Source organism: Triplophysa dalaica, chromosome 3 (genome assembly GCF_015846415.1).
Source record: "Triplophysa dalaica isolate WHDGS20190420 chromosome 3, ASM1584641v1, whole genome shotgun sequence".
Taxonomy (NCBI): Eukaryota; Metazoa; Chordata; class Actinopteri; order Cypriniformes; family Nemacheilidae; genus Triplophysa; species Triplophysa dalaica.
In genome coordinates this window covers 18,550,215-18,565,780 of record NC_079544.1, presented here as the reverse complement: position 1 = coordinate 18,565,780, position 15,566 = coordinate 18,550,215, and the positions used below count along the sequence as shown (strand labels likewise).

The 15,566-nt window shown below is 37.4% G+C and overlaps 1 protein-coding gene across 2 annotated transcripts; it reads left to right on the top strand.

The window, feature by feature from the left end:
- The first annotated feature begins 1,079 nt into the window (after positions 1-1,079).
- Positions 1,080-15,247, top strand: keap1a (kelch-like ECH-associated protein 1a). Of its 2 annotated transcripts, XM_056743436.1 has the most exons (8): positions 1,080-1,367; positions 3,842-4,485; positions 6,000-6,356; positions 8,376-9,052; positions 10,792-10,997; positions 11,718-11,894; positions 11,980-12,163; positions 13,495-15,247. In XM_056743436.1, the coding sequence occupies exons 2-7, from the start codon at positions 4,276-4,278 to the stop codon at positions 12,159-12,161; spliced, it is 1,809 nt and encodes a 602-aa protein (XP_056599414.1). In that variant the 5' UTR covers positions 1,080-1,367; positions 3,842-4,275; the 3' UTR covers positions 12,162-12,163; positions 13,495-15,247. The 2 variants fall into 2 exon arrangements, with proteins under 2 accessions (XP_056599414.1, XP_056599413.1); XM_056743435.1 differs by lacking the exon at positions 13,495-15,247 and having other exon boundaries at positions 11,980-13,232.
- The last annotated feature ends 319 nt before the right edge of the window (positions 15,248-15,566 follow it).

The following is a 15,566-nucleotide window of genomic DNA, read 5'->3' as shown; positions in this document are numbered from 1 at the left end:
AATCTTCTGAAAGCCTTACAGAAAGACTTGCCCTTAAACAATCTGCTATAAAAAGAGATCCATAAAATTTGATACAATAGAAATATACTTTACGTGACATCAGTTTTCTGACATTTCTATAAATTAGTCTCATGCATAGACACAACGTTTGGAAACACATAGCCTACTCATTCTTTATTTAAGATTCTCCACCACTTAGAATAAATGCAAACTCATCAACACTGGAAACTATTCTAACTTTGAAAATGATGTTGATACTAAAAACTAAGCAATATTTTAGCATCTTAAAGTGGCCACCCTTTGACTAGAACTTGCAAAACTGTTCTCTTGACATTTTATAAGACTCGAGTATGAAAGGAGTTCCCAATTTATTCAGGGTTCTTCTTTGCTTATTTCATTTAAAAGAATACTTTTGTTATCTATTGAAAGAAACCGATATGTTGACACACGTTTGGGGGGCACATGATTGTCTTCAAAAGTAATTTCAGACGTCTTAAAGCATGTCATATTTTGAAATTTAAAGATATTGAAATTAACATTTCAGTCAAGCTTGTTCAAACTTTTGATTGGTACAATAAACACTAAACGTGTCAATAACACTAAAATGTATGGCAATTTACTTTTCACTGACATGAGAGTATAGGCATTAATACAATTCATGGTGGTATTAGCCTACCAACCCGGTAAACCCCAAAAATAATAAATTATTTTAAACTTCAGTTATACCAGTAAAGGTGATTAATTTCTGTCAACATTTGCGTGTTTATACTAGCCCAAACAAAGGCACTGCAAATACGCATTTTATCTAGGATTAGGGTTTCCCAGTTGGTGTGCTTCTACATAACAACCCCAAAATAGTTATGTTCGTGCAAAAAAAGCTACAGAAAGAATGATCAGAGATGTATATTTAAGAGCGATTAACTTTCCACAGTTTATTTGCTTTCGCTACGTCGGATTAGGTTTTATTGTTTTTCTTTTGAAAAGAGGAGTTGCACAGTCATGCTGATGTCAAAGGAACTCTGTGTTATTGGCGCACTGCCAGCGAGCGTGCACGCGCCTCCGTACAGTCACACTGTTGTCAATCGCTCCGCGTGAGTTCAAGTGATACGACAGAATCCGGCGAGCTCGCGCTCTTTCTCTCGCGCCCGCTTCCTTCTTTAGAGTCATGACAGCTGGAAGGCGGAGAGGCTTCGCGACGCCATAAAGAAACTTTCGGTTTATGTGTTTTGTGTGGCGTTTACCGCGCAAACGTCAGGAACTATCTGTCCGCAATGCTTTTGTTACTTTGTTTAACACCGTAATCTGTAACAAAAACCTGCATATTGACGCGAGTAAAGTGGAAAACTGTAGCCGGTTCCTGATATGAGGTGAGTGTTTTCACTGGGTGTAGCCTATTGTAGATAGAGGATGCATTGCGTTACATTTGTGTGAATGGAGACCGCGCGCGCTTGACTTTAGCTACAACAGTGTCGTTTCTTTTCGACTCGTCTGCACAATTTCACAAGGCCACCGTACGTTGCATCAGAAGATATGATCATCTTAGGGGTCAACATGACGGCTTATAAGGGCTGTTGTTGAATTCAGATGAAAGTGTTGACATATTAGTTCTTCAAAATGTCTCTAAATGTTGTGCATGTGTGTCATTAGATACATTATTTATGTGGCGCTTAGTCGACAGGTGAAAGTTCTGCTACTTTGATTATTGTGGTTCATCCATGCACATTTTGAAGCATCACAGAGTTTACAATGTTCTCACTGAGCTAAACAACATTAAAAGTTTATACGAACAAAAACGACTTTTAATGCTGCCCCTGTTGGGCCTGGAGTGGCCCAACTCTCATTTTTAAGTCTTGTTAATTTTTTTTTATTTCTTACTAGAATTCACTGTAAATAATCAAAACAGTGTACAATAATTATTTCATTCTTTTCAATATTTTTAATAGTTTTTATTTATATTAAAATACTGTATAATGCATAAACAGATGTTGCAAATATCTAAGCAATAAAACGTGTTAAAAGTGCTTGTCAACTTTGACAACACAGTATTGAATCAACAAAAACTGGACATGTGAGGTTTATATATGTAGACCCCTTAGGAAGACGTAAACATCACCAGTCCAACAATGGTACAAAATAACTTTCTGTTTCAGTTTTTTAACACTGCAAAGCGTTTGAAAAATAATAATAGAACATTTACAAACAAATCAAAATGTTAAATAACATCTTTAATTAGATATGTAAGGTTTCAAATTCATTTAAATTAAACCGGAAATGCTTCTGGACCAGTGTTTACATATTGCAAAGTGGTCTATATTTTTTATTAATTAAAAAGCTATAAACTGCAAGTCACTAAATAACAGCTATAAACAGACTTGCTGAAAAAGGACGACATTTTTATTTGATGTTTCCATGTAATTTTTGATACTCTCATAGACCCTGGGCCATTGTACTTTCCTTCTTGGCGAATCATGAATCATATCTTTTAGTGAAACTGCAATGCATTATAACTCTTTTGTGCACATCTGATTATTTTCTTCATAACAGACAGATCAAAATGATTCTGCCATATGCAAACAGACCAGTGCGGGTTCTTGGAAACGTAATTTGCACAATGCATTTCACATCAACCCAGTAATCACCACCCTGCTATTCCACCCAGCGCTGTTGATTCATAGCTTTGCTCACAGTCATGAACACTCTTCAGACTGCTCATAGTCAGACTTGCTCCTTATCAGGGCAATAGAAATGTCATTCTGCAGTTGTCAATTGGATGTTTGGTCCCTTTGCTGACCTCAGCTGTATAGCTATGGCACAGGAATTGCTTTCTCTTTCTCTCTCTCTCTATCTCTCTCTCTTTCTCTCTTTCTTTCTCTCTTACTCTCTCTCTGGAATACATTAAAAACAAAACCATCTGTAGATTTTGTGGGGAGTTTAGCTTTTCTTGTAATTGCATCATCATGCAGGTGGCACAGCGTGGATTAACTTGGACAAAAGTTCACTTGGCAGCACCTACCACAAATGTTCCACTGCTGTGACTTTTCCCTTTTCATTCTGTGAAATAGACGCACACTTATAAAGTTAATAGTTAATCCCACCAGAACAACAGAGCTGGTGCTAACTTGCGCCGTGCACCATATATACATTTTTCAAAGTCCGTCGTAGCATGTGGGAGCACGTCACAATAAGCCTTTGATGAGAGCTGTAGGCCGCAGTTAAAGTCCAAAAGAAGCCTCATTCTCAGAAACGTCTTGTGATAAGCTGTGCTTCGAGGCAAATATGTTTGGCTTTAACGGTCTGATTTGTGCAATACCAGAGATACAAAGTCTCTGAAGATGACCTGCAAGACATACCTGTTACATAACTAGTGAAAGAAAAACTGGTTTCTGATGAACAACAACATCAAGGTAGATCAACAACCGAGCCTTTACTGAGAACCATGTTAGTGTGTACAAAGGTTTAAGGTATTTTGTACATAACCATTCCAGTTGTGCCGCTACGATGCGTTATGTGGGAAATCACGGGACCGTCTGCGAAGAAGGGTGGGGCTTCACTGGTATTTCTTCCGTGGACTACTTGACATCCATCAGGCAATAGGGAAGTGAAACGTGACTCAGCCAAGTGTGCTGCTCTCACACACTGTATTGTAAAGACAGTTTCTAGTAGGATTTGTGTAACGCTATATTTTTGTTCCTTGTATATCATCTGTTGCATGCATCTTCTGTTAAGGAAACTTCCTCATCTCGGCTGTGCAAGCTTTTCCAAGTACTTTATAAACAAAAGAGGCACTGATGCGCGGTTAACTAAACATCTTGTTTGAAGCTGTATCTTTGTTTTTTTACAGGGTTTAAAGGAGCACATTCCAGATCTCAGAGGGAAACTGTTGTATGACCCTGTTTTATCAATCCTGACCCCAGTGGACGAAACGCTCTTGATGCATGTGGGTTAAATTATTTTAAACTAATTCCTTACATACATCCTTGAGAAGATAGAACAGACTCCGTCTATAAAATATGGACACAAGTATTAACTCAATTTAAAGAAGCACGCAAAGTAACACATTATTGTTGTTGTACATCGTTGGATATTTCAACAATGACGTCCTGGCTGGAGAGCAATCCTCGGTATGGTGGACTTCTAATCAGACAGAAGAAACATGGTTCTTTATCACTAAGTGATCACCAGTTGTGTCTGTATTTCTTCATGACATGTGGATGGATCTAGATATTATTAAACTGCACTCGCCTACATATATCAGTGACATTCCTGCTGTGAAGAATGATATGTCCAAAAAAGAAGAGGCCCATCAAAGATGAGGATTTTTCCGCCATTGTTGTGCCCTCCATGAGGGGTCATGGGTACTTGGATTACACTGTTGAAAGTCATCCCTCTAGGGCCATGCAGGTCATGGATGAGTTTCGACATCATGAGATGCTGTGTGATCTGGTTCTTCATGTGACGTACAAAGACAAGACAGAGGATTTTAAGGTGAGGGTTATGGGTGTCAACTATTGAATACTACTACTGAAAACTATTGACCAAAAATCCTGTGTCATGAATTACTTGCCCTCAAGTTGTTCCAAACCTGTATACATTTATTAAACCTATTTGGAAGAATGTTATCAACTTACAGTTCTGGGGCTCCACTGACTAGACACAAAAGAAAATTCGCCGAAGCCATTGGGAAGAATTTATGAAAACAAACCGTTCTGGGGCACCTATTACAACATTTTAATGGTAGACCATTTTCTAACATTCTTTTAGAAATCTGTATTTGTGTGCAACAGAACAAAGAAAATTATACAGGACTGGAACAATCTAATGGCATAACACCAGGACGATAATTCCGTGCATTTGTCGTCGACTTTTAACGCCTTGTGACTAAACAAAGGGCGCCAATGTGAGTGTGCACACCGATGCGCCCATTTTTTTTAACACCTCAGGCTCGTTTTCTTGGTTTGACGCACCGTGTTAAAAACAGAAGCATAAAGTTGCGCAGCGCTACCTTGTGTAATGGGGAATTTCTATTTTTCATTAAGCGCCATCTTGTCAGGGAGTAAATATGCACGTTCACTCTGGTATTCGGCAGTGAAAATAGCGTCCCGGTGTGTACAACTCTTTTGGTTGAGTAATTTATGACAAAATTTTCAATTTGGGTGAACATTTTGGCTGTTCTGCCATTTTGTTTTTGCACTTCATTGTCTCATTATATTACAAGTATTTATAAATATGTTGTGTTTTGTGTAAGAGATGCTTTAAGAATTTTGTTGTTTGCTTTGGTTTGCGAATAAAAGCTATTTTTCTTCCATCCCTTAAAGAACTAAAGCTATTCAGATAATGTAAATCTTTCTTGATGAAAGCACTCTTACCACACCATAACTATAATAATAACGAAACAGAACAGATATCTTTGGGATATCTTTAAGAGCAATTTCTTTTTTTTCAAACATTGACAGCCAATCAAAATCCACTATAATGTAAATGGTTCTTTTCATATGTTATTGTTAACTATGTGTGTGAAGTACTAATATTCCTCCATTTGCTGGTCAAAATGTTGAATCTACTCCAAAAGTCAAATACAGACTAATATCACTGGCGTGTAAAATAAAAAATAAAACACTTTTTTTGAGACGTCATCAGAATAGTAACGCATAGATGGGTTATTTTCTTAATGCACCCTAATTATTTTGAGCTAGGAACCATTTAAAAAACAAGTTTATCATAAATTTATATTTAATATGATAAATATCAATGTAGAAAAGCTCAATAAAAGGAAGGAGTTGGGAAACGGCAAACATTTAAACATTTAATCACATAAAATCAGAAGTAAAAAGACAGATAGAAAATACAGATAATAGAAAAACATGATTTTTTAAACAAAAAATGTTTTTGCAAAAAAAACTCTTTATTTGCTTTTACAGAGTCAACTTGTCTTGTTTAAATTAAAGTATGTTTAGATATTTCTACTATTATAGTAACAAACAAATGTCTTCATTCTCCAGGTACATAAACTGGTACTGGCCGCCTGCAGTCCGTATTTCAAAGCCATGTTCACCAGTAATTTCAGAGAATGCCACGCCTCTGAGGTCACCCTAAAAGACGTGTGCCCCCAGGTCTTCAGCCGCCTCATTGACTTTGCCTACACCTCCCGCATCACGGTGGGCGAGAAATGCGTCCTTTACCTTCTCCTGACCGCCATGCGTTATCAGATAGAAGAGGTTGCCAAAGCGTGCTGCGATTTCCTCACGAAGAACCTGGAGCCGGCGAACGTCATAGGCATCTCCAGATTCGCAGAGGAGATCGCTTGCAACGATCTGCACCTTCGTACAAGAGAATACATCAACACTCACTTCAACGAGGTACGTGCCCTATGGACTCGGTTCCCGAAATGTCAGTTAGCAGCGATCGATAGTTGCCACCTATGGTCCTCCCCTGTGGAAGTGTACTGAGCCATTGACCTGTAACAGTTATGTGTGAATGAAAGAGCTTTACAGCTAATTGAGTTGTCAATGGGGCTTTGGTCTGCCTTGCAAGTTATCCATCCATCAAATAATTCGAAGTGCATTAAGGAAGTAGTTTAGCTAAGAATGAAGATGAAAATGTTTTCATGATTTGTTTGAGAAACTATAATGATAACAGAACGGAGGACTGTTGTTTTTGTGATCAATTTCAATGCCAATTTTTGTTGTTCAAGAAATTTCAGACAGACTGTCTAAACTGCTTTAATGCTGGATTCACACATGCTGTGTGCGTCTGGTATATTCACACATGTCTGGTATATTATATTATATTATATTTTTATATTTTATCCAATAAACCTTAAGATCATTGAAAACATTTAGCATTTTAAGATTTTCAATTTTGTCCCCATGAGGTCTGTATTCAGGTTAAGTTCTCCACCCGGATATAAAAACAAGGCCACACACACACACACACACACACACACACATACACACATCAAATACAAATGAGATTTGTGAGTTCCATGATAACGAGATCATTTTTATTTGTGAGTAAATAATGTGAACATTTTTGGATGAACTGTTCTAGATATTTCACATTTGTGGTTTCATACATACAGCTACAGAAAAATTAAGAGACCATTCCAAATTTTCATTTATACGCATTTCTAGTAGGTATTGTGGCTAGTCCAGTGTCTGTTTAATTTCAACAATATCAAACCTCAGGAGGGACATAAAGTCATCCAACAGCAATGTGAAAGAATGACGTCATGACAAGACACATTAAAACTGATAAAAATCATTGAATCAGGACAAAAAATATTTTTGAACTTTTCCTAAATCCAGTAATACAAATATTACTGTTGTATTGCCTAAAAGGGAATATGAACTTTTTTTCTGTGGAATATTTGAGGTCTGAAAAAATACAGAGCATCTTTACTGTTATTTTGACCGGTTTCTCCAGTTTCATTTTCTGCAAATAAATGCAAATAGCAATTATTTTTTTATTTGGGAGAAATATTCTTAGTTGACTAAATGAAACAAAAAAGTTTTTGCAAATAATTTGGCAAACAAATAAATTGACCAAAACTCATACCTATAAATGGTAAATTCAGAAAAGCTGAAAATAATTTTGAAATGGTCTTCTGCGGATTTTTGATGTCTAGCTTTATAATAATATTTAGACATACACTACCTTCCAAATTTTTATAATAATTACTTTAATAATAGTAAACTCACCAAAACTATGGAACACCACAAATTTAACTACGTGTATTGTCTAAAAAAATAATTATATATAGTTTTTGCAAATAAATTAGTATTCTTTACATTATAACCAGCTTAGAGGTCTCACCCTGGGATGCTTTTGAAGTATTGAAGTTCTCGTTTATTCTAGTCGCTTATTAGCCTATTTTCCTCATTATTTTGACAAAGTCATCCATTTCAAAAACATGTTTTGTTATCAAAGAAAATGTTGCAATGAAATTAAATTGTTGGCACAATTATATATTGTGGCTTATACCTTTCGGATATAAGCATTAACGTTTACAAAGTGGCCTCAAAGCTTTAAATTAGGGATGCATGATAAATTATTGGCCATATCGGTATCAACATATCGGCCAATTTTTTTAAATAAAATTTTGGCCGATATGTGTATGTTTACCTTGTTTTCTGTAGTGAATGTTTTCAAATAAAAGCAGTTGGCCACTTTTGCCTTTTTTCTGTCTTAGGGAATTTTATAATAATAGAGACTGTATATCGGCCATATATCGGCTATCGGCTTCCAATGTTAAAGAATTATCGGTTGTTGGCCAAAATTTACATATCGGTGCATCCCTACTGGTGGTGTATTTATATATATAAAAAAGAATATATACAGTATATCTGATCTAAATGACCCACTTGCATGTGTCACAGGTAACCAAAGAGGAGGAATTCTTCAGTTTGTCTCACTGTCAGCTCCTGGAGTTGATCAGTCAAGACAGTATAAAGGTGCTATGTGAGACCGAGGTCTACAGAGCCTGCATCGACTGGGTCCGCTGGGACACTGACAACCGTGCCCAGTACTTCCATGCCCTCCTGAATGCGGTCCACATCTACGCCCTGCCGCCCACGTTCCTCAAAAGACAACTGCAGTCCTGCCCCATTCTCAGCAAAGCCAACTCCTGCAAGGACTTCCTGTCCAAGATCTTTCAGGAGATGGCTCTCAGAAAACCCTTGCCTCCCCCTCCTCATCGCGGGACCCAGCTAATCTACATAGCTGGGGGTTACAGGCAACACTCCCTGGACTCTTTAGAGGCCTTCAATCCGAAGAAGAACGTCTGGCTAAAGCTAGCGGGGATGGAATCTCCCTGTAGCGGCTTAGGGGCCTGCGTGTTATTCGGCCTTCTTTATGCAGTCGGCGGACGGAACCTCTCTTTGCAGAACAACACCGAGTCTAGATCTTTGTCCTGCTACAACCCCATGACAAACCAGTGGACCCAGCTGGCTCTGCTCAACACGCCCAGAAACAGAGTGGGTGTTGGGGTCATTGACGGGAGCATTTATGCCGTAGGGGGTTCACATGCCTCTACACATCACAACAGCGTTGAGAGGTGAGGCCAAGAACAGAAAGAATAGTACTCAAAAAGGTTTTGTGTGGAGGAGCATCCTTATAATAGAAAGGAAATATAATATAAAGAGGAAAACCCCCACGGTGTAAAGCAATAACACCGTGGGGGTTTACCTCTTTATATTATATTTCCTTTCTATTATAAGGATGCTAGCTGAATCAAAACATTCGCACAGGGCATATTGACAGAGGAAAACGACATAGCTTGTATTATAGTAACAGAAGACCGCCACCACACCTGGCTGTGAGTGGAGTACAATGTTCTGTAGAAAATACGAGCAGAAAGGTTGCGTTACACGCTAGACTTGTGATACGTCTCTCATCGGCTACAGAATGTTTGCAGAACAAACTGAGACGATTTTGGTCTGTTCTCTTTGGAATTGTTACTCTTGACTAACAAGCTTCAGGCGAATGTTTCATATCAGACATTCCACAGTTTAGAGTCAGGTTTCGTGTTTGCGGAATAAGTGTGTTGATGGTAATATTTTATATTTAGAGGCCAATAAGCATAAGATCAATTCAGGAGCTTGTTTGAACTGTTTGTGAAAACAAATACTCTTAAAATGTGACGCATCTGACTAAGAGCTTCATTGTGTTGTGACAGTTAAGACAGTTGCTATATTTACTTTTGAAACGCTACTGAAACACATTTGTTTAAGGAAGTCTGTTGTGTAAAAACGTGATTATGTTGAAGCTCATTGCTCTAACAATTACAGCATGAAAACCTTCATTAGTTTGAGGTAAATTTAAAACATCATTGCTACAAATTACACTAAATTGTGATTAAGATTATAATTTTCACAAAATGACTGTGTGGAGAAAGAATGCTGAATTGCATTTATAGCTCAATTATGGAAGATAATAATGTAGTTAAACATGTTACTCGTACAATGTTTCACCTTACATAATGAATTTTGTTATGTTACATAATGAAGCGTTATGTTTTCATTACCTTAGAATGAGCTATTTCTATCTACATACACTGCGGTTACATGGAGTTCGCCATGTTTGTTTCTACAGAAGCCGTAAACGGACAGACTGTTCTACAGAAAGGGTTTCGTAAATGCATTATTTTCTTCGGCAAATATGCGAAATGTGACTTCATCTTAGTTCTGTTTCAGCATTCGTAGTGCTTTGAAAGGGAGGTTGGTTGCAATTCGCTAAATTTTATACACTTGACCTTTGAACAAAACAAGATATTAAGACGTGTTTCACTGACTGTATAAGACGCATTAATAGTTTTACAGCAGTCATTTTAGCACTGAATCTTTTTGCGCAAATATTATTGAAAAGCCTTTGTTTAGATTCATATCCTAGGCATGGAACCTATCGGGGGTCATTTGTAAGAGTGAGCAGCTCAAAGTGAGAATTTAATCTTTCTAGGAATGTAGGAGAGAGAGTGTGCGTGAATTCAATTTAGGAATTAGAGCCTGATACAAGTTTAAACAATGAATGTCAATAGATCATTTGAATTTTCAAAGATGTGGGAACACTTGGTATGTGCCTTTGTTTTGCTGGGAAGTAAAAACTCTCAGGTCAGTAACAGAAGTCGTACTCAATGAGCTATAAAATGGCCACAGCTGAGTAATAAAATGTACTTCTGAGGATATTAATACTGTCTTGTATTTACTTTGCTGTTGCAATGTCTGGCGTGAATATCTTGACTGGCGTGAATATCTTGACCGGGCGGTGTGTAAAGATTTTCTGCTTATTGTTTAACAGGTATGATCCAGAGACAAACCGCTGGACATTTGTGGCTCCTATGTCAGTAGCACGACTGGGGGCTGGCGTTGCCACGTGCGGAGGGCATCTATATGTGGTCGGTGGGTTTGACGGAGATCATCGATGGAACACAGTGGAACGCTATCAACCAGACAATAACACCTGGCAGCAGGTGGCACCTATGAACACCGTTCGGAGCGGTCTCGGTAAATACAGTGCAAAATTTATGCAACTAATGGATTGGAACAGACTGTTTAACATAAAACATTAATCCATGGGTCACATGAGGTACCCAAGTGAATCAAGGAATTGTATAAATGTGACTAAAGGGGACTGTAAAAATAAAAGAACAAATGGCCACACAAAATGTAATTAAGTGGCATTAAAACTCAGAACAAAGAACTGATAATATACGAAACACTGTTTTTTAATCTGTGCATCAAAACTAAATAAATAAAGGGAATTTTCCATTTTTGTAAAGAAGTTCTAGGAAGACCCATTCCACAAAGAATTCTAGATCCAGTGTGACCACGTAGCTAAATGACTGAAACAGACCTGTTTTTGTTTGATCGTTTTTTATTTTCTTAGGGGACTTCAAATATCTCTTAACAAAAGGCAAAAAAAATGTTTGGTGTGGTTTGATGTAATCGTTTATTTATAATACTACTAATAATAACTATTATTATTATTATTATTATTAATGAACAATTTGAGATACTTAAACAAGACTGTGTTCATCACTTTTTTGTTTACTTTTCATATCACATGTTAGTTTTGAAGATATGTATTTGACATTTCTATTAAGTTTTAATTGTTCTGTTGAATGTTGTGTATCATATGTGTTGATATGTTGACATATGTGTCTTTTCTATATAAAACATAGCTTGAAACACTTGTTGACTAAACCCTCTGATTTATGTTCGTAGGCTTGGTGTGTCTGGACACTTACCTCTATGCAATTGGTGGCTATGATGGTCAAACTCAGCTCAAGTCAATGGAGAGATATAATACAACATGTGATGTTTGGGAGCCCATGGCCTGTATGAACCAGTGCCGCAGTGCACATGGAGTGACAGTCTTCCAATGCAGTATATATGTGTTAGGTGGGATGGATGGATGTGTGCAGAGATTGTTTTAAATAATCTATGTATCAGATGATTTTACAAATGTCATTTAATTTCACTTTAGGTGGATTTAATCAAGGCGGTTTCTTATCCTGCGTGGAGTGCTACTGTCCATGCAGTAATGTATGGACGTATTTAACAGACATGCCTATTGGCCGCAGTGGGATGGGTGTTGCTGTAACCATGGAACCGTGCCCTGGAATTCTACCAGAAGAGGAAGAGGAAGAGGAAGAGGAGGAGGTGTGACGGTATGACAGGTGCCATCTGAAGACAACTCAAAGTTGTTGCATTTCTCTTGAAGCCCTTTAAGTATGAGATGCCAACGAGGACATAGGTTTTTTTAAATATTAAGTTGTTTATTTGATAAACCACAAAGTGATTTTAAAGAGAAAGTCGCTAATCACTGGACTAATGAACCTCTATCACTGGACTAATGAAGGTCCGAATGTGAATCTCTGATCACGTGATCAGGTCTGAATGAATGATGATGTACACAATTGTATTGTCTAACTGCTGAACACTTGTTCTATAATACTATTCATGTCCAGATAAGCTCTGTTTAATATGCACATGATACACATGAGTGTTTATGAAGGTTCCGCTTGGGTTTGGATTTTGTTTTGTTGTTTCTGAAAGCGAACTTCAGGATCGACCCTATTTGTCCATGTACAGGAGTTTGCAGTAACACTTTCCATGAAGCCTGTCTATAATGTATGGATAAGAATGATAAAACTGCAGCATTCGCAGTGGATTGCAATGCATTTTTTACTTATTTAACTGAATAAATGTAAACCACAGTTATACTACATGCTATAATTTTCCAAATTCTGTGATTATATTTAAAGAGATAACATGTTAAATCGAATAATCAACTAGAAATTGAATTGCTAAAAGTGATGTTCTTTACCTTGAATAATACGTAATGCTATTAAACTGTTTTATAACTGTGGATACACTTATGTATGAAAATTATATTTTTAATGTGCACGAACTAGAAAGTAATGCAATCCTCTGAACAAATCCTTTATAATGTATTTCATACACAGGCTTCATAGATGATGTTACTGTGTGTTTTCTTATTACCACTAGGTGGAGGAATTCTCCTTCCAGTTGCAATAGGAGCATTTTAAGTACTGGACTACTGATGTGGGGGATACCTAGGAAATTAACATGATTTTTGTTAGCTTCCTATATCAGCATTTTTAATTGTTAATTTATTCAAATTGTATAAATTGTAAATGTTAGCTAGTTAAAACTTATTTACATTGAATAAATCCCCTTTGAATAAATCCCCTTCTAGACATACGTTTACAACAATTTTACTTGTCCTTTTCTCTTTGGATAGCATGATAATCTAATCTGATTTTTATAACATGACTTCAGCGTTCTTAAACCTTACTGCCATATGTCTCAGCCTGGAGTGCTTTCTAGAAAAGCTCATGGATGACAGATGCTGTTTTGCTTTGTTTTAAATGAAGACACAATTACTCTTGTGATGTCACAATATTAGTCATCCGCCATGCGTCAGAAGATTGTTTACAGAAACTGGGATGGCCCATCCTTTTTCTCTCATCCACAGGTTTCAGTACATTTCTGCTGGATGGATTCCAGGAAACCCAGCAGTCATGGTGACACCAAGAAAAAGGGGCTTTGGTAAACCGGACAGTACGTCACTCACAAGACCATTAATGTGGTGAATGTTGGTATATGGTTACGTCTCAAAGTAGATTGATGTTGAACAATGGGTCAGGAATGCATCCTGGCTAATACTCAGCAAAAAAGCAAGTCCACTCACTGTCTCCACATGTTATGGTTTACAGAAAGTGGCTCATTTCCAGATTTAGTCTCAGTGGTTTGTTTACCCAGTGATCGCTGTTTAATCCAGACACACGGAGGCCATGTAAATTTCCAACTTTATCATAAGACATCTAGTCAACAATGGCACACCGAGCAAACAGATTCCAGTCCTTTGGCTATTCTCTGTGTTGCAGGATGTGAGGTGTGTGTGATCAGCGGGAAATAGATCTCTCACACACCAACACGTGCTCACAGACACACAGACGAGGCCTTGTTTTGGCTCATATTGAAACCTGATTGGATGGGAGCAGAGGCCGTCTCTTCCCAGAGCCTGACAATATATTTGATGACTCACATGGCAAAGTCATGACGCATTCTCCAGCACACGCGCACACACGCACAAACATCCAACAACAAATCTCAGGCGCTGCATTCTTGATCCGGTGTGACACATAGCCGCCTTTCATAATGCTAGATGTACTCTGAAGGACTCGCAATGCTTGGAACGTGAATACTGACTGGTCAAACAACTAAGCTTGTGACGCCAACCAACGTGAACTCTAGCAGACATTACGAATGCAGAGGTGTGGGCTGCAAAAATGTTTAATGTGCCTCCCGTACTGGAAATGACTCACTAAAGCACATAAAGATATTATAACCACAGCTGACTAATTTATTGTCAATCGCGTATCTAAGGAGTCGCATAAGAAAAATGATTTAATCATTTTAATATTAGTAATCTAATCTCAAATGATATGGCATTTGATTCATTTGACTTGAATAGTTCATTACTCTGTTGTCATTTTGAACCTGTGATTTTCTGTCTTCTGCAAAACACAAAAGAAGATATTTTGAAAAACGTTGGTAACCAAAAACCGTCGGACCCCATTGACTTCTATTGCATGGACACGAAACCAATGCAATTCAATGGGACCAACATTTTTCTAAATATCTTCTTTTATGTTCAGCAGAAGAAACTCATACAGGTTTGATATGACAAAAGGGCACATAAATAATATAGATTTTTCATTTTGATGTTGATCTATTCCTTTAAACTAAATCTCTGCACATAGGAGGCGCATAGATGCTGTAACCATATAATGTTCTTTAAAAAAATGAACTAGGACTGACATCAATGACGAAAAAGACTGTGGTATCCCACTGCTGGTTTCTTAGTGTCCTGATCTGTCTAAAGCAGCTATTAATGTCAGTCCTCAGTTTACTAAAGAGGGGAACATGCAACAGTTCAGCAATGCCATATGGCCGCAGCCCAATACCTCAATTGTAGTGTCATGAAACTGCATACTATATTTAAGGTCTAAACTTATCATTTTAAGCTTTATCAGCTATGTGTACATTTGGTTGCTGGCTTAGGATACACATGGGCTCCAGTTTTGGATAACAAATCCATATGACCTTGACAGATGTCAATCATACATGTTTACTGTAAACCTTCTGCAGTGACAATATCAAATGATCTTTTAATGTTTATTACAAGATAACCAACCACTGTTAAATAAATTTTACTCAAATCACAGGAACAATTTATTAAGTGGTTAAATACTTTGACATCACTGCATCTTGTGACCGGTGAAGGTGTAAAATCTACACTTGCTACAGTCTTGGTTAAGAATATTTGTTTTTATCCATTATTCATAATCGTGGACGTATAGATGTGACTTTATCACCTATAATTAAAGTATCGTAGAAGCGACGTCATTCATTGGCGTGAGATGTCACGTGACGCTTGACTTTGCGGGAATTCAGAGTGTATGGTAGAATGTAAACGATCACGTGCAAGCCTTAAATGGCCATATTACCAATCATTAATGATTTCTGCTAAATACCAGCTTT

Excerpts from the sequence above, each read along its gene's own strand:
- keap1a (XM_056743436.1), top strand. The coding sequence starts at position 4,276 with ATGATATGTCCAAAAAAGAAGAGGCCCATCAAAGATGAGGATTTTTCC. Across the intron at positions 6,357-8,375 it reads TCAACACTCACTTCAACGAG|GTAACCAAAGAGGAGGAATT; the intron begins GTACGTGCCCTA and ends CATGTGTCACAG. Across the intron at positions 10,998-11,717 it reads CACCGTTCGGAGCGGTCTCG|GCTTGGTGTGTCTGGACACT; the intron begins GTAAATACAGTG and ends TTATGTTCGTAG.